At 44.4% G+C, this 26,993-nt stretch overlaps 1 protein-coding gene across 2 annotated transcripts in view; it reads right to left on the bottom strand.

The window, feature by feature from the left end:
* Positions 1 to 26,993, bottom strand: part of LAMB2 (laminin subunit beta 2) — a 63,874-nt gene that overhangs the window by 29,268 nt on the left and 7,613 nt on the right. For both annotated transcript variants that reach the window (XR_003375641.2, XM_026717937.2), the window contains exons 2-17: positions 26,391 to 26,560; positions 25,213 to 25,348; positions 21,812 to 21,885; positions 19,004 to 19,192; positions 18,548 to 18,611; positions 15,889 to 16,094; positions 15,213 to 15,333; positions 14,226 to 14,414; positions 10,649 to 10,828; positions 9,728 to 9,840; positions 9,560 to 9,639; positions 7,866 to 8,001; positions 6,211 to 6,369; positions 3,296 to 3,423; positions 433 to 553; positions 123 to 315 (exon numbers count right to left, since the gene is read on the bottom strand). Coding sequence is in view for 1 of the 2 variants with exons in the window: in XM_026717937.2 (XP_026573722.2) it covers positions 123 to 315; positions 433 to 553; positions 3,296 to 3,423; positions 6,211 to 6,369; positions 7,866 to 8,001; positions 9,560 to 9,639; positions 9,728 to 9,840; positions 10,649 to 10,828; positions 14,226 to 14,414; positions 15,213 to 15,333; positions 15,889 to 16,094; positions 18,548 to 18,611; positions 19,004 to 19,192; positions 21,812 to 21,885; positions 25,213 to 25,348; positions 26,391 to 26,560 (2,259 nt within the window). In the remaining variant the exon portion in view is untranslated. The remainder of the gene's footprint in view (positions 1 to 122; positions 316 to 432; positions 554 to 3,295; positions 3,424 to 6,210; positions 6,370 to 7,865; positions 8,002 to 9,559; positions 9,640 to 9,727; positions 9,841 to 10,648; positions 10,829 to 14,225; positions 14,415 to 15,212; positions 15,334 to 15,888; positions 16,095 to 18,547; positions 18,612 to 19,003; positions 19,193 to 21,811; positions 21,886 to 25,212; positions 25,349 to 26,390; positions 26,561 to 26,993) is intronic.

Below are 26,993 nucleotides of genomic sequence, written 5' to 3'. Positions count from 1 at the left end.
ACTTTGAACCTTCCCCATCTTCCTCCAAGTGAGTAGAAGAGCCTCCCTTAGTACACGAATGATTCCTCTGGGTTGTTGAGCCCCTTGGGTTGCAGTTGTAATCTGGGCAATTTAACACTCACGGAGCGCCCCCTGGTGAATGATGGCTGACATGCTGGTGAGCAAGTTGGCGCAAGCTTCCGGGGTCATCCCCTTAACCACAGGGCGAGCCTGCTGGGCACAGCGGTAGCGCTCAAAGGTCTCTTTGCGAGCAATAGAGGCAGCATCCCCGGCAATGAACATCTCCAAGGAGGAGTAACGAGGCACCAGTACCAGCTTCCACAGAAGAGAAAGAGGGGGAGAAAAGAGGATATGGTTGGGTATTTGTAACTGGCTCCTCCAGCTATGGTTCCCTCTGCTAGGTGTGCCAAGGTTACCAATCTCAGTACTTACAGAATCCAAGAGTACAGCAGCGTCTTGCAAATGCTCACGCCCTCCAGAACGGGTAAACTCTACTCTAATGGTGTACCTGATTCCTTGTTCTAGGCAGACTGGCTGTGGCAGTACAATGTACCTGCGGAATGAGATTGCCAATTCACTTCACAGAGGTCTCCAGCACCTATCTCACGTAGCACTCGTAGCATTTTCTGACGGTCCTCTGTTAATGACTACTGGTGTAGCCACTGTTTGAAATAATAAGCAAGTGGGATTCAAGAAGGCTAAACTATAGGATGAACAGAAGTAGCGCCAACATTTTGCTTCTGTGGTGTTTAACAAGTTGTACTTCTTATGATCAGGGGTGGGATACCACCGGTAGAACAACCGATTCGGTGATCGTGTGCTTTGCGATGCTCGTTGCAGCGAACTGGTTCGAAGCAAGCTGATTATCGGAACAAGGGGTGTTTGCTCGAACCAGTCTGAACCTGTAGAATCCTACCCCTGCTTATGATCGATCCTCAAAGTTCCAGCTTTTCCAGTGCCCCCTGTTGTCACGTGATCGCAAACTAGGTGTTTGGTAAACGGCCCGCATTTCCAAAAGTTGCAGCAACCCACAGCTGCTCCAGATTTCTGAGGTTCCTTCCCAGCTTCCAACAAGCCAGGTCAACAGGGAAGCCAGCCGTCATGGTTACGAGAGGACCTTGCTTAATAATCCATGATGATTTGCTTAAAGAAGGCAAGCGGGGACGGCCACAACTGTGGTCATTAAGCAGTGGAGTGACACGATGCCGCTCTTTACGACTCTGTCACTTGGCAATGGAAATTTGGGGCTCAATTACCATCATTAAGCAAGGACTACCTTTATCAAATGTGCAGAAGAAGGCTTTCTTGCACCCCGTGCTATGGAGGCCATGGAATGGCATCATCAAGGAATCTCTGCCTCCTGCTATGGATGGGTGAAGAAGCAACACAAGTTGGTGCTACTTCTGTTCGTCATATAGTTTAGGCTTCTGTGAATCCCACTTGCTTGTTATTTTGCTACATACACAAAAATAATATTATGTACATTTTAAATGCACCAGGTATCATGGCTACAGAGAAAAGTTTGTCTAGAGCAGGGGTCCCCAACCACCGGTCTGCGGACCGGTACCGGTCCGTGGAACAATTTCTACCGGGCCGCCGGTTTGCTGGGTGCCGCCATCTTGTTTTGATGAAAAAGTGCTTCCGGTGAGCTTTTCCGGGTAGAAAGCGGTGTTTGGATGCTGAAAGAATCCTCGCGCCTTAGTTTCATGGGGGGGCTTTGAACAAAACTAAGCGCGAGGATTCTTTCAGCACGCATGGCAAGGCGAGCCGAGCGACCGTCCCGAAGCCGTCCCGAAGCCCATCGACAAAGGTACAAAGGAGGAGTTGAAGGTGGCGGGGAGAAGCGGGGGACGGCTGGCTGGCCGGTCGCTCAGCTCGCCTTGCCATGCGTGCTGACGCCGATACCGGGCCGCGGATGATTTTGTGATGCCGGTACCGGGCCGCGGCACAAAAAAGGTTGGGGACCACTGGTCTAGAGAGTATCATTAAGGCTTTCAAATGTAAGAATACAACAATATGGTTTCCAGGAAAAATTGACTAATTGACTATTTGCTGCCAACTTAACCCTTAATCTTTATTCCCCTCCCCCCCCCCCAAGAGATTTCTGGTATCTTAGTGAATATAGTTTATTATGCTGTTTATATTTCATTCTTATGCTTTAAAAACATCAGCTACAGAAGTAGAATAAATTATGACAAAGAAAAGTCATGCAAACACATTGGAGTTACTCAATCTGTCCTGGCAAAGTTCTTTAGTGTCTATGCCATCTTTTTAAGAAAACAAAAAATTGCACGCTCTTTTGAAGACTAAGAATCTGTTAATCATGCAATCCATCCTCGCCCTTGATTTGACACTGAGTATTTAAAATATTACACATCCCGGTCTCCTGATTTACTTATTTACTGAATCAATATAGATACATCACACGCAGAATAAAAATTAAAAACAAACAAACAATTATTCTAATAGTTAAAGCAAGCCCGAACAGTCTTAGATCAAATAGGATGGAGAAATGAGTTGAGTCGATCCTGCCAATATATGCCTCAAAATCTATCTCTCTTAATCCCAAAGCGCTTTTTCAGGAGGCAACTGGATTTTCTTGTTTTTTCTTTTGAAGACATTTCGCTTGTCATCCAAGAAGCTTCTTCAGCTCTGGATGAGAAGCAAAACATCTTCCAAGAAAAAAACAAGAAAGTCCAGTTGCCTCCTGAAAAAGCACCTTTGGCACAACCATGACAAACCTGGATGACTGAGAATCTTATAGAATCCTTCTTCGTATTTCCCTTTCTCGGCAATAAAAACACCACTACAGGTAATCCTCAACTTATGACCACAATTGAGCCCAACATTTCTGTTGTTAAAGTGAGATATTTGTTAACATTTTAAAATGCCTCATTTTATGAACTTTCTTGCCACAGTTGTTAAGTGGATCACTGCAGTTGATAAGTTAGTAATCCAATTGCTCCATGAACCTAGCTTCCCCATTGACTTTGCTTATAAGAAAGTCGCAAAAGGGGATCACCCGTGACCTTGGGACACAGCAACGGTCATAAATATGAACCAGTTGCCAAGCATCTGCACTTTGATCACATGATCAGAGGGATGCTGCAAACGTCATAACTGTGAAAAACAGTCATACGTTTTTCAGTGCCATTCAGTGTCGTTGCAACTTTGAATGGTCACTAAACGAACTATTGTAAGTCGAGGACTACCTGTATTTGTCAGTTTGAACTACACGTTCCCGGCCACAAAGTTGAGGTATCTCTATTTTCTAGTTTTTTTTACTGAAATTTACCGGGATGTGGGTAACAGAGGTGTAGATATCAAGTCATCAGCGGGGATGATGTTTCCACAGGGACTACCACTGGGAACAGGCCCAGGTCGCACCACAGACACCTTCACTTTTTCCCATTTTCCTGAAAACTGAAAGAAGAAGAGAACAAATGGCATCGTCCATGGCATAAGGTGTCTGTATGGAGAGTCAGGAAAACCGTATGGGGTGTTTCTCAACCTTGGCAGCTTTAAGATGGCTGGACTTTAACTCCCAGAATTCCTCAGCCAGCAATGCAGACTGAGGAATTCTGGGAATCGAAGTCCACATATCTTAAAAGCATCAAAGCTGAGAAACGCTGCCATATAGCCGTCCGGCCAAGACTAAGGGGCAAATAGTAAGATTAAAATTGTTCAGACTTATATATGAATGAGAAGAGTGTCAGCGTTCCGGCAACCCTCCATTCCAATCAATAACTCCGAGACAGACATATCTCAAAGGTAACTTTATTTGGATAGTAAATGGCACATTTGTGGAATCCCGAAACTGAAAGTTCCGGGCTTCCTTGCAAAAGTCAAAACTACAAATCCATCCCCCTCAGCCATCACCACAGCACATGGTCCAATCACTGTCTGTCCTAAAGTAAGATTCCCAATTCATTATGCGCCACACTCAATGACCTTGAACCAAACAAAATAATTTTATTTTGTCTAACTAGATATACTTGAATGAATTCCTCCCTCCCACTTTCTCAGGCTCAATTGTGGCAGTGTGGGACCATCGAATCTCAAAATGGCTTCCAAGGCTGACAAAGACGGTGTGAGCCCATGTTTTGGGGGCCTTGAATGGATTTAAGACAAAAGGAATGGGCGCACGAAGAAGTTTAAAGTGGGGTGGGACAAAGGGGGATTTTGCACAGCAGCAAAGGGGACTGATTTTCTCCTTTAGCTTTCCACAGACAATTAAACCAATGCAACTTTCATCCTGGGGCAGATTTGCAGAAAACTTTTCCAAGCTCTGTATTATTAAACAAAAAGAGAAGACTTGATATGAATTCCTGGCTCAGAGGTGGTGGAAATAAATTGAGAAATGAAGCATGTTGACTCTATAAGGATCTACTAGCCAAACATGACTTATAACCTCAGGAAAAATTAGAGGCAATTGAGGATACAGGTCCTGGAATCAGTTCCTCCCTGACAATGACATGAGTTGTTAAGAGTGTTGTTTTGGTGATTGCCAATTTTAAAAAAAAAGGCTCTATACTTATGCCTTTAACAGGGATCTTCCAGGCACCAGACACATTTTTTCCTGGCATGAGGACCAAGTAATGCAATGGCCTCCAGATGTTTCATTTTTTGTACAGCATGTTGCTGTGAAATCAAAGGGAATAGTTTGGGAAGTAGGTAGCAAAGGTGAAAAAATACAATAGAGCATGGGTGTCAAATTCAATCACGTCATGTGACATATTGCGGCATTTTGAGCCATAGTGGCGCAGTGGTTAGAATGCAGTACTGCAGGCTACTTCTGTTGACTGCCAGCTGCCTGCAATTTGGCAGTTCAAATCTCATCAGGCTCAAGGTTGACTCAGCCTTCCATCCTTCCGAGGTGGGTAAAATGAGGACCCAGATTGTTGGGGGGCAATAGGCTGGCTCTGGAAACCGCTTAGAGGGCTGTAAAGCACTGTGAAGTGGTATATAAGTCTTAATGCTATTGCTTTGCAGAGCCAGGGTGAGCATGGCCTACGCTAACACATCCGGCCCATGGGCCGCCAGTTTGACAGGCCTGCATAGAGCAATGTTTTTTTAACCTTGGTAACTTTAAGATGTATGGACTTCAATTCCAAGCATGCTGGCTGGGAAATTCTGGTAGCTGAAATCTACCCATCTTCAAAGTTGCCCAGGTTGAAAGAGACTGCAATAGAAGCTCAAAATTCATGAATAATCCAGATGAAAATTAGCAGCAAGCCAAAACAATGGAGCAAATTATTCTTTAAACTTTACATTCATCAAGTTGAAATTCACCATTTTAAACAGTGACGATGAAAATTTAAGGAATTTAAGTAACCGTTGCAGGTAGCCCTTCACCTAGGACCACAATTGGCAATGGAAATTTGGTTGTTAGTCATTGCAATCATAAGTAAGAGGCATCCATGTGACCAGACCTATTTTTTCAATACTTTTTTCTTGCAGTCGTTAAGCAAATCACGTGGCCGCTAAGTGAAAAGCATGGCTGTTAAGTGAATCCCGTTTTTTTCCAAATGGGTGTTTTTTGCCAGATAACGGCAAAGGTCGCACATCGCTGTCTTGTCACTAACGTGCTTTTCTTAGGCTGATACCTTCATCTTATAAATCCCAAGTCACTTTATTAAAGGTTTGACCTATGATGAGTACAATATATCATACGCTGTAAACCAGGGGTGTCAAACTCAAGGCCCGTGGCTGCTCTGAAAACAGCAAAGGACCAACCTACAGTGCCTCTGCCAGTGAAAACGGAGCCCAGGCCACCACAGGTGCCCCCAACATGAGTGACGTCAAGCTGGGCACACACACCCTGGCCACGCCCAACCAGCCCGCCCCCTCCCGAGACGAAACACAACCCTGATCCAGCCCTCAATGAAATCGAGTTTGTCACCCCTTTTTTAAATTTTGAAGGGCAGAATTAATAAAAACGTTGGGTTCCCAATGTACAGTATTTCAATAGCAAAGGAAAAAAGCAGCAGAGCCACAGGTGGAAAGTCAAAGGGGTCTTACCCAGAGGTGGTATTCAGCAGTTTCTGACCAGTTCTGGAGAACTGGTAGCGGAAATTTTTGAGTAGTTCAGAGAACCAGCAAATACCGCCTCTGACTAGAGATTTTACAGTATCCTTCCCCTGCCACGTCCACCAAGCCACGCCCACAGAACCGGTAGTAAAAAAATTTGAATCCCACCACTGGTCTTACCTGAGGTTCATAGCGCAGCAGGATGTCATAGTCCATAGAAAATGGCACATTGTTAATATGGAATTCTACCACGCTGCCTTCTAGCACCCGAACAAACCCCAGCCCGGTCCACGTGACTGGACGGCCAGGCAGGGGCACTCGCTGTGTAACTTCAGCTCCCTGCCAACAGAAAGAATGGTAAGCAACTGACGTTTCCTCAGAAAGACATCTGCACAGGTAGACCTTGACTTACAACAGTTCATTGATGTCAGGGTATATTCATTAAACTGGCAGAGACATGGCTAACAAAGTCAGCAAGTGAGTAAACATAGCAACAGGCCAGCCAATGGGAGCTGACAGCCTGGGTGTGATTTGGCTCTGTGTGCTTTGCTGAAAAGTGAAACTGAAACTAACTTGCTTGCTTGATGAAACTAGAGTTCTGCTCTGAGCTGCTGCTGCTTGTGTTTTTGCTTATGTTACATTGAAAGAATCTACAAATGGTATTGTAAACTTTACTTGTGTTATTATGTTTATAAAGAAGTTAATGATCCTGCTGAATCAGTCATCTGTGTGTTTTCTGGACTTGAATTTCTGCTGCAAACTCTGACAATTTAGGAACCATTTGAAGTTACAGTGGCACTGAAAAAAGTGACGTATGACTGCTTTTTGCAACTTACAACCATTGAAGCATCCTCAAGGGCACAAGATCCAAAATTCAGATGATTGGTAACCACCTTTTGCAATCTTCTGACAAGCAAAACTGATGGGGAAGCCAGATTCATTTAACAACCGTGTTCCTAACTTAACAACTGAGGCAAAAAAGGTCGTAAAATGGGACAAAATTAACTTAACTTTCTCGCTTACCAACAGAACTTTTGAGCTCAGTTGTGGTTATAAGTCCAGGACTACCTGTAATGTTACTAAACTTATCAATTCATAATTAGAAATCAGAAAACGTCCACTTTATCTACACCTGCACTTTCCTGCACGTCCACTTTATCTACACCCATGTAATTTATCAGCCCTGAAATTGTCCCCAAAGCTCATAATAAAATGAGAAAAAAAATTAAATAGCAATAAGTGCAACTAGAATTGGCTGCAATACAGCCGATACTGCACCTGTTCATGTACATCTTCAATTAGCACAATTGCAAGGCAAAGACATGGCTGCTTTAAGATACTGCAGAAAAAAAATATGCTACCTTGGTGTTCCTGAGCCTTCCAAAGCCCCCTTTGGAGAATGAGTCCAAAGCCTACTCCCTAACGTTTGCTTTCTTTTCTTTTTCTTTTAAAGGGTCTCTTCAAAACTGCCATTTGTATTTCCAGGGTTAAAACTCCACTCAGGATTAAATTTTTTTTGCTTCTTAGCAGTTGGTCTCTAGGCTTCCCCTATGCTGTTTAGAACAAAACCTGTGTGTGTGTGTGTGTGTGTGTGTGAACAGAGTTTGGCATTTAGGATCGTGGCCTAGGATTTGATTTACAAATGTGGATGCGAATAAATTTGGCAGCAGGTAAAGACTGACAGCTCCCTCTTCCCCCAATCAGCATTAGGTCCTTACCTGCTTCTTGTCTTCACTGGATCATTTAGCAATGAAATATGCAATTACCTGGTTTTACTACCTCTGCCTGAGGCCACACACAAAATTACTCCCAGGTAATTCTTTGCGATTCCTCACCTGGTGGAGGCGGGCTTCTTCTGCCTCGTAGGTATAGTGATCCAACACTATGCGATAATAGCCGGTCTGAACTTGATTACACTGCCGGCCCACCATATGGCTACGGCAACGACACTGTCCTGTTTCTGTGGCACATCTGTGAAAAGAAAAGGAACCTGGTTCAAAATAAGCAAACAGTTCTTCCAAGTATGGGGTCCTTGGTGCTCTCTGAGCTTGGTTGTTTCCTTGAGACATTTATTTACCCAACTAGGTAACATCATCAGTATCAATCTTGCTGTTAAAACTCTGAATCCATGGCAGCATTACTACACGGCACACTCAACCTAACCAACAACATCTACATGCCATTCAAAGAGACAATCAAAAAACCAAATGGAAAACAGTATCTCAATTAAGGAACAACTTGGACAAATAAACTAACAGTAAACAACTGCCTAATCAAGGAATCACCGGGGACACTCCCACCAATGCTAAAAGGGTAAGCCACTTGTATATAAAAAGAAGAGCAAACCCTACTCCCTTCCAGCACTGATGCTATTGCCTAGTTTGGTAATGAAATGCCTGCAAGAAAAATAACCAAGTTCAGCGAGGACCAAGAACCCCACAAATCAAGATAGGAAAGGCCACTCTGGTTTCTGTGTGTAAAACATATTGGGGAGAACTTTATTCATCTCAGAAAGGAAGTAGTGAGAACATTAATGCAGAGTAGGCAAAGATGCAGTTCAGTCCTGAGCTACAAATATTCTCTTCCTTCAATGCTCCCAAGTGAGAACAGGCCTATCCATCTTAACCCCGGGGATAAAACTGGCTCTGGTCTTCTGGAGGTTTACTAAAGTGAAATAGGTTCAGGCTTAGACAGTGCTTCTCTACAGGGGTGGGATTCAAAAATCCCAGCAACTGGTTCACTGCCCGGTTGCTGGGTGGGTGTGGCCATGGTGGGCGTGGCCTACTGGAACTTCCTGCTTCCGGCTTCCAGTGGGCCTCCAGAGCCCGTGGGTGTTTTCGCCCTTCCAAGGGCCCAGAGGCTTCCCCCGGGCCTCTGGGAGGCAAAAATGCCCTCCTCCATGCTCTGGAGACCCACTGGAAGCCGGAAACAGACCTGTTTTGCAACTTCCGGTACTTCCGGGAGGGCAGTTTTTCACCCTCCCAAGGGTCCGGAGGCCTCCCTTGGGCCTCTGGGAAGTTGAAAACAGCTTCCCCCAGGCTCTGGAGGCCCTCTGGAAGCCGGAAACAGGCCCGTTTCTGGACTTCCGGAAGGCCTGTTTTTTCCCCCTCCCAGAGCCTCTACATGCGGCCCCTGCATTTACCTGCATCGCGTGGAGACTCCTGGGAGGGGAGGGGTGGGTTGGGCAGTGCCAGCTGGTTGGTTGAAATACCGGTTCGGTGAACCAGATGTAATTTTAACATCTGGTTTGCCGGAACCAGTCCAAACCGGTAGAATCCCACCCCTGCTTCTATGGGAGACCTCAGCATCTGTCTCAGGTGCAGACATCTCATTCTGAATTTTATGGAAGAAAGATGGGGCAAATAACAGAGTTCTCTCCCCTTGGCCTCTCCTCCCACAGCAATCTGATTCTTTGCCATCCCATCTCATTTTTTCCTCCTCCTGGATGTTGCATGGGTAATACCGCACCCATTTCCCCCACATCAGCGTCTGCATCTTCACACACAGAACTGTAGCCATAGTTCCTTACTGGTTGTCGTAGGCACCCCCTACATCGCAATCACAAGGACGGCAGCCATACAGATCAAGACTCAAAGCCCAGTGTTCTGGCTGGAAAACAACATAGGATTCGTTAGTCCAAAAGAGGCATAATGCACAAACGAGACTCGCAGGTGGTACTTAACTCTCTAGTACTTACCAGGCACTGATTACAGCTGCGCCCAGAAACCAAGCGTTTGCAGAAGCAATCACCCGTGATAGCATCACATTGGGGGCCCTTTTGCACTGTGCCTCGGGGGTCACACTGGCAACCTGTTAAGTCAAACATGGCAAACTCACCCCTGTCTCAAGAAATTCCCGGTTTATTGAACCTTAAGGATTGTATTTTCCCCACTGAAGAGCCGCGGTGGCGCAGTGGTCAGAATGCAGTATTGCAGGCTAACTCTGCTCGCTGCCAGGAGTTCGATCCAGATGGGCTGAAGCAGATGGACTCAGCCTTCCATCCTGCCCAGGTCAGTAAAATGAGGACCCTGATCGTTGTGGGGGCAATAGGCTGACTCTGTAAAGCACTTAGAGAGGACTGTGAAGCAGGGTTCCCCAATATTTCTGCCTTTGCAGACTGGTGGGGGGGTGGGGGGGGGGGAAGAGGAGATGGTTCCTGGCGCCGGCTTAAATGGAGCACGCATGTACTTGTCCGTTGTTCACGCAAGTGAGGATGCACATGTGCAAGCGTACACTTGCTGGCCGCTTCCACGGCCCAGTTGCAAACCCTCACAGCTCACAGCTTGGGGATCCCCGCTGTAAAGCACTATGAAGTGTTATATAAGCCTACATGCTATTGTTATTGCAATCCCAGCTTTTAGAGGACAGCCACTGGACCCCTAAAGCATTTCTTTTTATTTTATTTTTGGGGGTTGGCTTTGAGAGACAAGCTGAAATTTTAATCAGTAAGCTTTAGGGGCAGAGTTTCAAATGTATCCTTCATTTTATTCCTTAGGCTAAAGTAGAAGCTTCACTACTTTTAAGAGAATCCATTCCAAGAGACCAGCCAGGACTAGAGTCACGTGGAGGAAAACCCCATCTAAGCCCAGGGGAACCCTTCAAGGAGAAAGGTACCTACGCTGGCATCCTTGTGGGTTTTCTGCACTCAGTCCGAAGAAGCCAGATTTGCATTTGTCACAGCGGGCTCCCTCCACATGCGCCTTGCACCGACACTGTCCGGCTATCAGTCCCAGCATTGGATCATCGTGCGTGTCACACACTCCGCCGTCCAACGTCCCATCGGGGTCACAGTCACAGGCTACATGGCAGAGGGGGAGAGAAGGAAAAAATGGAGCTGTGGCCAAGGGAATACTTGGAAGGAATGGCCACCAATTCAGATTCTAAAGAAAGACCAGCAGGGAATAATTAACACACAACTGATTTTAGATCCAAACTAAAAAAACAACAACACACCCTATCATTTTTTTGTGGATTATCTCTGGCCAATAATATTGCTTATAGAAAAGGTGAGATACTACATGTCCTCAGCTTACGGCCACTTGCTTAGTGACCATTTCAAGTTATGATAGATCTCTCCTCAGGGTTACTTACAACCTGGATTTGAAATCCTGTTGGCCACCTCACCCACGGTCACATGATCACATTTTGAGTGCTCAGCAACGAGTCCACACTTATGGCCGTTTGCTGTGTCTGACACTCACACGGTTGCTATTTATTTATTTATTTGTTTTGCTGAAAACCAGAATTTAGTGGTGGTGCAGTGATTACCATGCAGCACTGAATGCTATTTTGGCTGACTGCCGTCCGCCTGCAATTTGGCAGTTTAAATCTTACCAGGCCCATGATTGACTCAGCCTCCCACCCTTCCGAGGTCGGTAAAATGAGGACCTGGATTGTTGGGGGCAATAGGCTTACTCTGTAAAACCACTCAGAAAGGGCTGTAAAACACTGTGAAGCGGTATATAAGTCTAAGGGCTATTGCTATTTACTTCCAGTTTCCAGCCCATTGCAGATAATGGATTTGCTTAACAATCATGGAGTTCACCTAACAACAGCGGTGGTTCGCTTAATGACCACAGTAAAAAAAAGGTTGTAAAATCGGACATGGTCACCTGGTGACTCCTTAATGAGTGGCATGACTTACAACTGTAATTCTGGACTCAATTATGGTCATAAGTCAAGGGCTACCTATAGTTTATTTTTCCTCCTTCAAGCCTGAGTGGAAACACTGCCCTTCTGAGTTCCTATCCTTGTACTGAACCGCGTGCTAAGCCAGCGTTTTTCAACCTCGGCAATTTTAAGATGTGTGGACACATTTTAATGTTGCCCAGTTTGAAAAAGACAGCTCAGCAATGAAGAAACAGGCAGCTCACCTGTAGATCAGGGATGTGAAGCTTAAGGCCCGTGGGCCAGATCAGACTTGCGAGGTGCTAAGATCTGGCCTGCAGGGCTGCCCTGGAAACAGCGAAGGACTGGCCCGTGGTGCCTCTGCCAGTGAAAAGTTCCTTCCAGGTTCCATTTTAGCTGGCAGAGGGCTAGCAAAATGTACAAAAAGCAAAACCACCACGCTCCCCACAGTCAAACACAACCCTGATGCGGCCCTCAATGAAATCAAGTTTGACACCCCTGCTGTAGATGAATGTGGAAAACAACCACAGGTGGTATTCAGCAGGTTCTGATCAGTTCTGGAGAACCGGTAGCAGAAATTTTGAGTAGCTCAGAGAACCGGCAAATACCACCTCTGACTGGCCCCGCCCCCATCTCTTCTCTGCCTCCCAGTCCCAGATGATGGGCTGTGTCTTCTTTTGCTGCCCTGCACAGGAGAACGGAGCTGGAAAGCAGGTTAGGTGGGGTGGGGAGGGAATGGGGATTTTAGAGTAACCTTCCACCTGGAGTGGGATGGGAATTGAGATTTTGCAGTATCCTTCCCCTACCACGCCTACCAAGTCACGCCCAAAGAACCACCACTGAGAACAATGCTCACTGAATGCATAATGAAAACACTGGTTCCAAAGCCCCTAATCTGCCTTTTGCACATTGTCACTTAGTGCTTTATGCTGATGTTGATCAGCAGGGTTCTCGCTATGCATTCAGGGAAACTGACAAAGCTCCACTATAAAGCATTGCACTAGTAGCAGGATCACCAATACACTTTATGGATGTTAGATGGAGAACACAACCAGGCCTTCTCAAGAAGGATATTTTTGTCTTGTTCAAATGCTCCAGGCCACGTTTAAGAAGGCCGAAGGTATTTCTCAGCCCTCAGAAATACCGCTGATGTTAATTACTGAACAATCGAAGCACACTTTTCCATTGATTTCTGTTCCATGGCAGGATAGAAGCATTGTAGCAAGTGCTGGGTGGAAATGGCTTTTCAAAATTCTCCACTGTTTATGGGGAGAAATAAATCAGGATAGGTTAACTGTCTCTAAGGGAAAGAGAAATTCTCCTCAGGAAATTTTCTCAGCAGTGACCAAAGTTCTGCTCCTAAAAAAAAAACCCATGAGAAGAACTGCCTGTATCGTCTTTAGGGATTTCATCGAAGCCTGGGAAGTCAGAAGACTGATGTCCCTAGTGAGATGACTCAATAAAAAGAGAATAATTATGCATATCTCCTTAGCTATTTTTTCAACTAAATACAGGTAGTCCTTGCTTAAAGACCAATTGCTTACCAAGTGTTCAAAGTTACGATGCACCCTCCCAAAAGCTATGTGCAATCTGGTTCAACTTATGGCTACAACTGAGCCTGAATTTTTTCTTGCTAAGCGAGGCACTTGTGAAGTGAGTTTTGACCCATGTTTGCAACTTTCTTGCACAGTTGTTAAGTGAGTGACTACAGTTGTTAAGTTAGTAACACGGCTGTTAACTGAATCTGGCTTCCTTTGCTTCTCAGAGGGTAGCAAACCCTGGGACACCGCAACCGTCATAAACGGTTGCATTGACAATGAAAGGGGAAATTTTTTGGATGATAAGAATTAAAATGAATTTTACTGAACAATGAATGGAATAATAGCATGTGATAAAACTTGGAAATGTGATGGATATAAGAAAATGTGTGCAATTAATATAGAAAATGAATAAGAATATAGATAATATTGTAAAATAAGGCATGAGAATATTCAAAGAAAAATGAAATAAGCTATAATATGAAATGAAATTGGATAAAATGAGTGTAATATAGAAATTGAATAAGAATATTGACAATATTGTAAAACAATGCCTGAGAATATTTAAAGAAAAATGGAGTAAGTGATAATATGAAATGACATTGGATATGACAGCTGAATATGTAATCACGATCATGTTTATATTGAAATGTAAAAACCTGGAACCACACTGTTCACCTAAAGAGATGTTTTTTTAAAATACAAAAATAAAAAATGTATTGCAAAATAAAATAAAATAAGTAAACACTTGTCAGTTGCCAAGTGTCTGCATTCTGATCCCGTTACTATGGGAATGCAACAACAGTCGTGTGAAAAAATGGTCATAAGTCACCTTTTATCAGCGCCGTTGTAACTTCAAATGGTCCCTAAATGAATGGTTTTAAGTGGAGAAGTACCTGTGCTCTCATCCTCCAACTCTCCCTGTGGTGAAGAGTGGAGCCTGCCTTCGAGAAAATCCCTCTCTTCCTGCAGATTCCCAGATTCGGAGTTCATTTTCGTCTGCCCGCCCCCCGCAGCTGCCTCCCTTACCTCTGCACATGCCAGGATCACGAATGTCCTTGGTGGGATCCTTATAGTAGAATGGTTTGCAGAACTGGCAGTGATGGCCCATGGTGTTGTGCTGGCATTGATCGCAGACGCCACCGCTGACATTGCCCGTGGCCAGGTACACAGCCATGTCGAAGTGGCACTGGTGGGAATGTTGATTGCAGCTGCACTCTGAGGAGGGAAGAACGCAAAATGGCTTCCCTCTACGCTCCAACAGTCCACGATACTTCCCATCCTCCACCCACATCAGAAACAGCACCCAAGAGAGCGCACAGCTACATCCCCTGGATCACCTGGCTAGGAGGTAGAGGCTCTTCCTTAACCTTGTTTGCAAAACAGATGCTGATCCGAACCAGCAGTCTATGCACATTAGAGAGCATGGCTGCTGAGACCTGTCCCAAACCTGAGATAGCCCTTCTCTAAACCGCTTCCCGTATAAAAGATTCCTGTACCTAATTTATTTCCTTGCATGTCTGTGTGTCAACAATCCCGTGGGATCTGTTTGACCAAGTTCTGTGGGACCTGCTACCCCTTAAGAATCCATCCACTGTTCCTGCTTGAAAGATACGTCTTTCTCTGTGTTTCAAATGCTATATTAAATAATTGACAAGCTGCTTTGCTGCACCCTAATGAACATGTGGAAGTAATCTGTGTTTTTTCCAGATGTTGCTATACTTAAAGACTTCTTAGCATCCCTCACTATAGGCCACGATCAACGTATTAGGGGAGTGACTCTGTCCAGTAACATCTGGAAGGCTTCAGACTACTTGATCCCTCAGGGGAAGGGAACCTTCTGTGTGGTAAATCTCTTGTAACTATAATAATTGGTGGAGTATGTGGCTTTACCAACAACACCCCTCCTCTAAGGTCCTCTCTGTAAATGTTTTGGTAGGACACTTGCCATTTCTGACCCCACAGCCAACCCCAATTTATTTTTAGAGGCACCACGGTGTTCACACACACACTCACTCTTGCAGGCATTGGTGCGGGGTCCCTCAGCCGGGCGCCAGGGCAGGTCATGGTAGAAGTCGTTGCATAGCTCACAATTCAGCCCTTTGGTGTTGTGTTTGCAGACACAGCGACCGTGGACCTGTTAGTATTCAAACAAAGGCGGCAACACAATCTCAGTAGCAGAGGACAGACCCTCCACACGCAGGGACAAGGGTCATGTGGTCTAGGCAGTGGTGGGATGCTGCCGGTTTAACAACCGGTTCGCTAATCGTGCGCTCAAACTCAAATACTTTGGCCACCTAATGAGAAGGAAGGACTCACTGGAGAAGAGCCTAATGCTGGGAACGACTGAGGGCAAAAAAAGAAGAAGGGGATGGCAGAGAATGAGGTGGCTGGATGGAGTCACTGAAGCAGTAGGCATGAGCCTAAACAGACTCCAGAAGATGGTAGAGGACAGGAAAGCCTGGAGGAACGTTGTCCATGGGTCACAAGGGGTCGGACACGACTTTGTGACTAACAACGACAACATCATGTCATCCCTAAGTTTTTTCATTTAAGTTAAACCTACCGAGATCCCTTAGCCCTTCATCCTAAGGCTTGGTCTCCAGGCCCCTTATCATGTTTGTCACTGTTCTCTGTACTCTTTCTTGGGTCTCAGCCTCTTTTTTATTGTTGTTCTATCCGGAGGCCTTACCATGCCTTCCACATCAGCAGCAGGACTGCCAGCGAGAGGGGCACATTCCGAGGCATGCCCATAGCAGAAGCAGTTGCCCCGCAACACCATCTCATACACCGCGTAGTAATATTTCTCCTTGATTTCCCGACGTGAATCCAAGAGGTTGTCTCCCAGGGTATGCAGTTTAGTCAAGTTCATCCTCAGGTTGGTGACTTTCAGGAGATCTGGGCATTGAAATCATGAGGCGCAAGAAGATCGTAAGATTGTGGTGAATAAAGGGGGATATTTGTAGCTTAGGATTGACACGAGGGGTCCTTGGTGCTCTCTGAGCTTGCTTGTTTTCCTGCAGACATTTCATTACCCTAACTAGGTAATGCCATCAGTGCTAGTAAGGAATGGGTTTTGCTCTCAGTTTATATTCTGGTGTCTTGCTTGTCTGTGGGTGTCCGTGGGTGTCTTGGAGGTTCTTTGGTTGGGCTGTATGCTGTTGGCTTCTTTGACAGTTTCTTGACTGGGATTTTGTTTATTTGACTATTGGTCTGATGTTAACTCTAGAATTAATCTATGCTGATCTGGGTGCTGATTGTTAGTGGAGAGGTCCTGGAGTCTTTTTGTTCCTTTTTGAGCTGGATGCTTGTCTCTTTTGCATAGTCTATAGATGTGGTTAATGTCTATGTGTCTATTGATGGCTGATTTGTCAGATTGCCAGGCTTCTAGAAATTCTTTGGCATTTTTGGACTTGGCTTGGTCTTGGATGGTCACATTTTCCCAATGAAAACTATGGTTAAATCTGTCTATACCGTCAGCTTTGGAAGCCATATTGAGGCCAGACGCTTCCACACTGCCACATTCTTGAGCTTGGGAAAAGAAGAGGGAGGAAGTTCTTGGAGTGTATGTGGTTAGACATAATAGCATTCTTCTGCTAAGTCAAGGTCATGTTATTTCTGCACCTGGGTGAGGGTTCATCTCAAGTTGGGACGGATGGTGATTGGGGCATGTGATGCAGTGATTGGATGCAGAGGGTGGATTTGTAGTTTTTACTTATTGCAAGGAGGCCCGAAACTTTCAGATTTGGGATTTCCCAGTTGTGCCACTTACTATCCAAATAAAACAGAACTTTTGAGAAGATGTTTGTCTCAGGGTTATTGTTTGGAGTGGAGGGTTGCTGGAACACTGACATTATCCCGAATCTGAAAGTTCTGGGTTTCTCTGACATATGCATTGTGCAATTAAAGAATTTTCATCATGTCTCCTGACTGCTCGTTGGTGTTTGTGGATGTGTTCTGCTGGTCTTCTGCCTGTTTGTCCTACATTGTGGTTGTTACAGCCAACAGCCCAACCAAAGATTCTCTAAGACCACTCCCACCAACACTGACAGGCAAGCCGCTGGAATATAAACTGACAGCAAACTACACTCCTTACTAGCACCGATGATGTTACCTAGTTTGGGTAATGAAACATCTGCAAGAAAATAAGCAAGCTCAGAGAACCCCAAGGACCCCTCAAGACAGTTATGAGAGAGCAAGAAGCTTGACCATTTTAGCTTAGCTGGCTTGTACAAGGTATCAGCTAGAGTCAGAAAAATGTGCACCACATTAGGGAGGAGGGAAGGCAACAAGGGTTAGTAAATGCTCAGACAGATCCTTGGAGCCAACAGAGCAATTGCTAGAGCAAAAAATACATCGAGGGCCAAAATTAACTAGCCTGAAATAGGGCAAAAGACAAGGCCAGCTGCAGACTGCACTGCGAACGGAGTAAACTAATGAGTTCGCTGAATAAATCTCTCCTTGTTTAATATGGGTAGGGATGTGTGTGTGTTTGTGTGCTACATAGACTGGTCTAGGATATTTTCTCGTTGGGAAGAGATTCTTGTGGTAATAGCATGTTTACCTAGCATTTGGAGTCTAGTGGGGAATATATATTTTTCAGAAGAATCATCGAGTTGGAAGAGAACTGGAAAAGTTGGAAAAGTAATTTCATAATCCCCTTTACTGCCAATAAAAGAGGTCCCTGGATAGTTCTTCACCCATGATAAATGGCTATGCAGTTTCTGCTTAAAATACTCCAGTTGAGTTTTCTGGATATGGAACTGCCTGCCTTTGGAAACCATGCTTGTCAACAGATTGATATTTAGCATCTGAGACTAAAGAAATGGCCTTGCCCAAAGAAATGACTTTGAAATGTATTCTTATCTTTATTGCCAATGGTGGCTGAGGATTTTAGAAGCTGTAGTAATTTCAACACATATAGATGCTCCTAAAAAAGCAAAGGCTTTACTTAGTTGCATGTAAAATAGCGTGGTCCATTCCTTAAATGTTGCAATGTTTCCTGGAGCATTCTATTCCTCCACTCACACCCCCAAGAACACACCAACCTATTTGAGTTTTTCCTAAAATAAATCTGAAACAGGAAAGAATTTGCAATATTTTGGACATAGCCCAGCTCTGAAAATCTTGAAGGGAAGTGGGGTATATTAAATCCTTTCTATACCTCAAACTAATGTTCTACTTCAAGTGTTTCTCAATCTTGATAATTTTAAGATCTGGACTTCAACACCCAGAATTCCTCACCTGGAATACTGGATGGGGAATTCTGGGAGCTGAAGTCCACGTATCTTAAAGTTGGTAAGGTAGAGAAATACTGTTCTATTCAGAATCCATTAAAAAAAAAAACTCACTCTGAATTTTTGGACTGTAGGGGTCATCGATTGGAACAGCTGGATCCAGCACTCTGTAGATGACCTAGAACAAAGAAGAAAGAAATAATAGAGAGAAGAGAAGGAACCCTGGTTGAATGCAGTAGCTTTGATTACAAGTTGTCAACATACAACCCTTGTGCAGCTTGCTAACCAATGACCTACCCATTGTGCAATCTTTGCTTGCACTGGTCATTACATGAACCAATGGTTCATCATGGGTGAGGTTTTGTTGAAAACCAGAAGTGCCGGTTTTTGGCAAAACTGTCATAAAACGTGGTCATGATGTGACTGCAAAGAGAATCCAACTTTGGAATTTCAAATCCAGGTCTTAAGTCCCCTTTTTCAGGTTGGCCATGGCATCACTAAGTGATTGGTCATAAGTCAAGGACTATCTATACTCAACTTTGCAGCCCTGAAGCCAGGAGTCACACTCACCTCCCCTTCTGTAGAAGGTTCAATTTCCGAGTATCGCGACTCACAGATGACATCATCCACACGTCTCAAGGGTCCAATGGAGGCAGTGGGGAAAAATGCTGCACAGTCATAGGCAAAGTAGCGGTACACCTGCCAGGTGCGACCAAAGTCTGCCGAGCGCTCCACCACCATGGCTGCAGGTCGGAAGGTCTGCGGGGTAGAAATCACTCCAGATTGGACTGGAGATCTACAAGAATCATTCTGTGTGTCTTCTGGTTATCGTCGGAAGTGTTGCTCAGCATTTAGTTTTTATTATGATTCTATATTGCCGTGATGGCGAACCTATGGCACGCCATCACAGCCACTTGTGCGGGCATGCAAGCCCCAGACAAACTTACCTGCACTGTGCATGTGTGTGCCTCCAAGCTGATTTTTGACTCGTTTAAGGCCTTTTTTGCCTTTCTGGAGGCTCGAGGGAAGCCTTTGCAGCCTTTGGAGGCCAAAAAATGGGCCTTCTGGTAATACCGGAAGTGCTGAAACTGGAAATGCCGAAATGGGCCCGTTTTTCAGCCTCCAAAGGCTGCAGAGGCTTTCCTCGAGCCTACAGGGGGGTGAAAAAGGCCTCAAGCGGGCTGAAAATCAGCTGGGAGGTGCGCACATGTGTAGGCAGGAAGGATTGCGTGCGCATGCGTGGGGCGGCAGGGTGCATTGCGCGCACTTTCGGCACACCCACAACACATCACTGCTATATTGTCTGCATTTAAAATTACTGTATTGTTATTATTATTAATAGTAGCAGTACCATCTTGATCATTATTGCCATCATTACTAATTGTCCGTGTTATATCTTGCCTGGAGTGAAGTTGGATTGAGGGGGTGTAAATTGCACAAATAAATAAAATAATGAGATGTGCTAATGATAAAGGAATAAATATAAACATGAGTGAACCAATCCCTACATTATAAATTTTGTGTGAAGACCTATCAGCCCTGCAAGGTAGGCCAGGACAAGAAACAGACATCACAAAAATCTTTACTTTATTGAGATAGGCTAGCAATAGGTTTGATTTGGTTTAAGGAGCGAAGAGGAAATATCAGACTTCCATAATAGAATTGTGGAAGCCTGATGATATTTTTCCTTCCTTCTTTTAAACCTAAGAGAATCAAAGTGGGACAATTCTGAGTTTCTCTCTCCCCTGAGCTAAGTTTTATGAATGGTTACCACATATTTTCTGCAAGGTCATTTCTGTATTTGTCCACATGGCCCTAGATTTTTATGTTTTGGCTACACTATCAGGGATACAGTCAACTCTTGATTTAAGAACCTCAATTTACAAGCATCATGTTTAATGGATAAAGTGTATTGAATGAGGTTGTGCTATGCTGCAATACTGACAGGGATGTTGCTTTAGGGAAGGGAAAGGAAGGGAAAAGAAGGGAATTTAACAAAGTCATCTTTACAACCTCCCTCCAGAAGTTGTGAATGCTCCAACACTGGAAGTTTTTAAGAAGAGATTGGACAACCATTTGTCTGAAATGATCTAGGATTTCCTGCCTAAGCAGGGGGTTGGACTAGAAGACCTCCAAAAGTCCCTACCAACTCTGTTATTCTGTTATTCCTCTCAATAATCCATCAAATCAACTGCTAATTATACATGTTTACATAATAGATGAAACACATTTAATCCGATATGTTACGAAGTAGTTTTATAAGGCTTTCCCCCCCCACATTTCCCAAGAAGACTTATTTGCATCATGGTATACAATGGAATTTCAGTCTTATAGGAAACTGCATACAAAGGTGTTGCCTTTAGATACTGTAGGCAGGAAAAGTCGGCATGGAAATGGGCCTCTGTTCTGTACTTTAAATAAAGGCCCTCCCTTGTGAAGAACTGTATAAGGCAACAAAGGCTCCCCAAAGAGAAACTCATTCATGCTTCTCAAAGAAGAAGACATCATGGGAACCCGCCCCTATGGTCTATGGCAGTGGCGGCTAACCTTTTTCGGCTCCCGTATTGATAATTGTGCGTGCGCTTGTGTGCGTTTGCATGCCAGCACCCAGAAGATGCATGCGCGTGCGACTCCCCCCTCACGTAGCATGTCCCTGTGCATGCACGTGCATCTCCTGCACACAAACCCTCTGTCCCCTGCGGATGCACACCAGATACCTGACAATCAGCGGCTGGGCAGCGGTATGCACGCGCATGCGCAGTGGGGCTCTTCCAGGCGACCTCTTGCATGCTGGGGGGAATGGCTCTGTATGCCACTTCTGGCCGGGGTGGGATTCTACTAGTTCGGACTGGTTCTATAGAACTGGTTGTTACAATTCTGCACAGTTCACAGAACCGGCAAATTGCACCACTGGCTGGCCTCTCCCCTCCCCATCCGCCCCGCCAGGAGGTTTCCCTGAGGTCTAGTCAGGGGTGGTATTCAGAGTGTCGGGGGGAGGAGAAGTGGCCTGAGAGCAGAGCTGAACCTTCCTTAGGATTGAAGCTTCTATTTTTCAGTGCAAACTCAGGCAGCAGATTGCAGAAAGCTAGATCTGGGAGTGAATCCGTGATTCTTCAAGCAGCTCAATCTGCCTGTCTGCTTTGCCTGATTTTGGGTAAAAGTTGCTCTTTTTTAAATAAAAAAAAATATCAATATTTATATAAATATTTACAATATTTACAGACAAGCCACGCCCAGCCAGTCACGTGACCCCCACAAGCCACACCCACAAATTAGGCCACGCCCACAAAACCGGTTATTAAGAAATTTGAATCCCACCCCTGACTTCCGGCGTGGTATCGGTTCGCCAACAAGGGTCTATGGTCATATGGAACGTACCTTGAAAGTCATGATTAAATGCGTGAAATGGAATTCAGCCTCTAAGTCCAGGCGGATACTGACTTGCTCCACTCCTAAAGAAATAAAGAGATGGGGGTCCAGAAAAATATCAGGGCAATGGTTTCTGACCTAATTTTATTTATTAATTAAATGTATATACCGCCATCTCGCTGCTTGAAGTGACTCTAGGCTGCTATTTTGGAAGGAAATCCAAGATTCCTCAGAAACTGACTGGGATTCTCATTATAGAAAATCAATGATGGCGATGACCCAATTTCCTGAATGACGGCTGGCCCGCTGTTGCTCTTCTTCCCATCCAAGCTACATTGGTCACTGTTTCTCAACCTTGACGACTTTAATATATGTGGACTTCAACTCCAAGAATTCCCTAGCCAGCATGGGGAATTCTGGGAGTTGAAATCCACGTATCTTAAAGTTGCGAAGATTGAGAAACACTGTTGTTGGGTAGCAACAGCAATAGCACCTAGACTTATATACTGCTTCACAGTGCTTTACGACACTCTCTAAGCGGTTTACACAGTAAGCTTATTTCCCCCAACAAACCTGGGACCTCATTTTATCAACCTCGGAAGGATGGAAGGACGAGTCAACCTTGAGCCTGGTGGGATTCGATCTGCCAAATTGCAGGCAGCCGGCAATCAGCAGAAGTAGCCTGCAGTACTGCACTCTAACCACTGCGCCATCGTGGGTATCTTCTATGAGCCATGGAGAAATCTAAGAACTCCCCCTCCCCTCTATATGTACAACATGCAGGGATATCTTAGCTGCAGCAGCTGCCAAAATCCCAGCACCAACAGCTGACAAGGAAGGCAAACCTTTTTTTAACAAAATTTCCCCACCACCATTCACTATGACTGCCTTGTAAACCATACAGACAGCAGGAAAGAGTCCTGAATGTATAAGATTCTACCATTAGATGAGCTATAAAGAAATGAACCCAAACACATTTCTGCATTCATGATCCCAAAATGTAATTCCAGATAATATTGATAATATATTGGATTTCATGTATGACTTTTTATAACTGAGTTTGCTAGCTTCCTGGGAGGTGTGGTTCAAAAATAAAACAAAATACAGTAAGCACAGGGCATCTTAAATTACCGGTATACATATATTCACAATGCTTTTTGCAAAGTAACAAAAAGTCAGGCCAGTTTCAATGCCTTAGAACTGTGCATTTTTTTTTCTTATACACTTCCTCTGATCCAAACAATCTGCTCTTACTACTTTTTGAGAACATATAAAAACCCTTTTTTGCAACAACAACAAAATAGATAAAACATTCCAAGCAAACTGTTGTTTTCATTGCTTTCTTTTTGGCTGTAAACTGCCTCTCTGATGGTTTTCTTTTTTTTAAGCTGAGAAAGGGGAAAAATGATTCATCCTGTCCACCCTCTCCAATCTGGAACAAAGGCTAGGAGCAATTCCAGATGAATCTAGGCAGAAGCAGCACCTGAGAACTTTGTAGAACCAGCAGAAGACCCGATTAAGGAGAACTTGAGCTGTGTGGGTGATTTTTGGACCCTGAAAGAGACAGTCTGGCAGCCAGAGGCCAGTTGCCGGTGCTGAGTTCCTCTTTGAGAATCTGGCTCTTCCTGTAGGAGCAACCACCCCCACCTGGCAAAAATCAGAGGAGGAAAGGACTTGGTTGTACATTTCCCCTGCGTGGGAGAAAAAGGAAAGCAACAGGGCTCTGGGGAAGCCCCCTCTCCTCTTCTGGCTCAGAGGTGACATGTTCTGAACAAAGAACACGCAGATCCAGGGCAGGCCAACCAATTGTGAGGTTGGCTGGCTGCAGAGAAACACACACGTATCTAGTAGTCCTGCTGGTAGACAGCTTACAACACCCTTGCGATGGTACAGCAGGGATCAGGCCATCCAGCTCCCATCAGCCTCACCTCTCCTACGCAGAGCCCTGTGCACTATGGTAAAGCCAGAGGTGGTCTTCAGCAGGTTCTGACCAGTTCTGGAGAACCAGTAGCAGAAAGTTCGAGTAGTTTGGAGAACCAGCAAATGCCACCTCTGACTGGCCCCGCCCCCACCTATTCCCTGCCTCTCAAATCCCAGCTGATCGGCTGCATCTTCTTTTGTTGCCCTGCACAGGAGAACGGAGCTGGAAAGCAGGTTAGTGTGGAGGGGAGGGAATGGGGGATTTTGCAGTTTATTGTTCCCCTGCCATGCCCACCAAGCCACGCCCACAGAACCGTTAGTAAAAAAAAAATTTGAATCCCACCACTGGGTAAAGGCATCTGAAGGGCGACTCGGGCACTAGACATTGAGTAGCCTGAGAGGACGTTCGGATGTTTTCCTTGTTGCCCTTATAAAAGGCCTCAACGCACCTTTCTCGGAAAGCTTTTCCTCCTGATTAAGCAACGGGTCATAAGATGAGGACTGCCTGTATTCAGCAATAAACCTTATATAGTGTGATAAATCTAAAGTCTAATCAATAAAGGGATTATCCAGCCTCATGGATGACATTAAATTGGGGTTGGGGGGAATGATCACTTAAACGAGAGCTTTCTCATGGTTTTTTCTTACAATCGCTTCCTTTTTTTTTTCTTTCCTCGAAAATATCTATAGAAGAACACATTTGCACAATGCCTTTTAACTAGCAGCAATTAACATTTTTTATTTTATTTTATTATTTTAATTTAATTTAATTTAATTTATTATTTATTTATCCATTTATTTATTTATTTGAGTTGTCAATCGCTTACAAGATAATAGGTATAAGTATAAACATGAGTAAGAATACAGGAAATAGGTACGAATAAATGGGGACAATAGGACAGGGATGGTAGGCACAAGGCCCGCCCCTTACAGACCTCTTAGGAATGGGGTGAGGTCAACAGTGGATAGTTTGAGGTTAAAGGAGTGGGGGGTTAGAGGATGTAACAAGAGAGTCGGGTAGCGCATTCCAGACATTGACCACTCTGTTGCTGAATCTCCTTGCCCCAATGTAAGGGTGACATACAAACCATTTCCTAAGCCCATCCACATCTCAGGGTGGCTAAGATAACTCAAGAACATTTATGGTGCTCTACTCTGAATGGTGGTCTCGTTTATTTCATTATTTACGGGACTTACATGGTCGCCTGTCTCATACAATGATTCTAGGCAACTATCCATAAAACTTAGTTAAAAACACACCCTTTCCGGCTGGTGTTAGATCAAACATCTTTATAGCTCAACTCCCCATGAGGCGTTCTTGGTATTCCCTGAGCTTGGTTGTTTTCTTGCAGATGTTTCATTACCAAACTAAGTAACATCATCAGCGCAGACACCTTAAAGATCGGACAACTGATTTGCACTGATGATTGCCTGTACAACTCCTCAAAAACTTATCCTGGCATTTATGTATGGAGATTTACATTTCTTACCATTCTCTGACTGCCACCAGGTCTTCTTCCGATAGCGAGCAAAGGCAGTGATGACATTCTCAATGCGATGGCTGTTACGGTTGGACACAGGGTCATAAGGTCGACGTGAGTCACACACAAAACACTTTTTCTCATCCTGTTAAAGAAATGGAGCCACATAGAGACTGTTCTCCCCACGAAAATGGATTCGAGGCAGAATTTGATACGGAAGAAACTTGATTTTTATCATGTATAAACATATAGAGAAGGAGCTATTAGCTTTTGTACTGCAAAAAAAAAAATAGTTCTGAATCCTGCAAGGTAGGATTACTAATGAACAGAAGTCCAATTACTGGGATTTTATTTCAACAACATTTTGTTGTTAAGTGAATCCATGGTGGTGGCCACATGTCCATGGGACACTGCAAGCAGCTGTAAATGTAGGCGGATGGCCAAGTCACTCTCTCTCACAATCCTAGGAAGGAGATAATGGCAAACCACATTGAAATCTTCTCATGAAAGGGACTTGTCTAATTGTCAGGAGTCAACAATGACTTGAAGACACAAATTATTATTATTGTTGTTGTTGTTGTTATTAATCATCGCACAGTCAGCCAGATGTTCAGACTGGGTTCGGCATTTTTGTGTACCTATCGAGTCCTTACCGAGGACCTGGGATAGGCAAATCTGGATGTTTGACGGTATTACAGATATTGCCGCAGGATAGAAGCTGTTCCAAGTAAAGCCGCCTTCTGCAATTGACTGATGGAAAATTTTTCAATGTCAATGGTGTTCAAGTGGTGCTCCAGTTGCTTTGGGATTGCACCCAAGGCACCTATTACTATTGGTACTACCCTTGCTTCCCTTGCCACAGCCGTTCTATTTCTATTCGTAGGTCTTTGTATTTTGGTATCTTCTCCACTTCTGTCTCTTCTCTTCTGCTGTCTCCAGGCACCGCCACATTATTATCATCTCTTTTATTCATTAAACACGAAACTCAGTCAACTGAACATTTAAGAATGTATCACAAATATTATGACTGGCTCTGATACAGGTTGCTGCAGCATCCTAGGTATCAACCAAGCCTTTTCTTAAGATGTACAATGTTCCGAGTAATGCAGTTTTTTGCAGTTCCGCTTGTATCATCATCATCATCATCATATCATCATCTCTACCTACCTTTGCTATCCAATACTCACCTGCAAATGACTGACAATGCAATAAGGCTGTGGGTGTCGCAGTCCACAGGTAGAAGTGACAGAGAGTCGATCAGCCCTGCCTACCAGCAGATCTCCAGTGGCTGGGTAGCAGCTGCCGTGGGAACAGCCATGGGGATGTTCAGGTTCCTGGCACAGCATTCCTCCCAGCACTGTGGAGACAGAAGGTGTCCAAGAAAATATTATCCCGGAGACAGGGTAGGGCCTTAGAAAGCACTGAACCATTGGGATCTGAATTGCAAGCAGAGAATTAGCTTTCACTTTGCAGTATTTTGATTTGTTAAAAGCAAAGTCTGAGTTTCAGGTAGGGCAAAATTGTAATTTTCCAACTGAAAAATTATTGGAAGAGAAACTCGTTCTACTGCATAATTATTCGAGAGCAAATTATTGGATCAGGGCAAGATATCTATTTAGTATCCATCAAAAAAGACATCTCAGATCTGGTTATAAAAGTTAATTAAACAAAAGATGTTTTTAAGGTCTACTGGACTCCCCAAAGAATGCATTTGAAATGTTGGACATCATTACAAAGAAATTTTGAGGGTTCACTGACCCATATGAAATGCGATTGTTTGCTATTATTTT

This window comes from Pseudonaja textilis, chromosome 2, assembly GCF_049901715.1.
Source record: "Pseudonaja textilis isolate UNSWEBS1 chromosome 2, rPseTex1.2, whole genome shotgun sequence".
Taxonomy (NCBI): Eukaryota; Metazoa; Chordata; class Lepidosauria; order Squamata; family Elapidae; genus Pseudonaja; species Pseudonaja textilis.
Note: the sequence above shows the minus strand (reverse complement) of the source record. Positions and strands in the feature narration are given on the sequence as shown.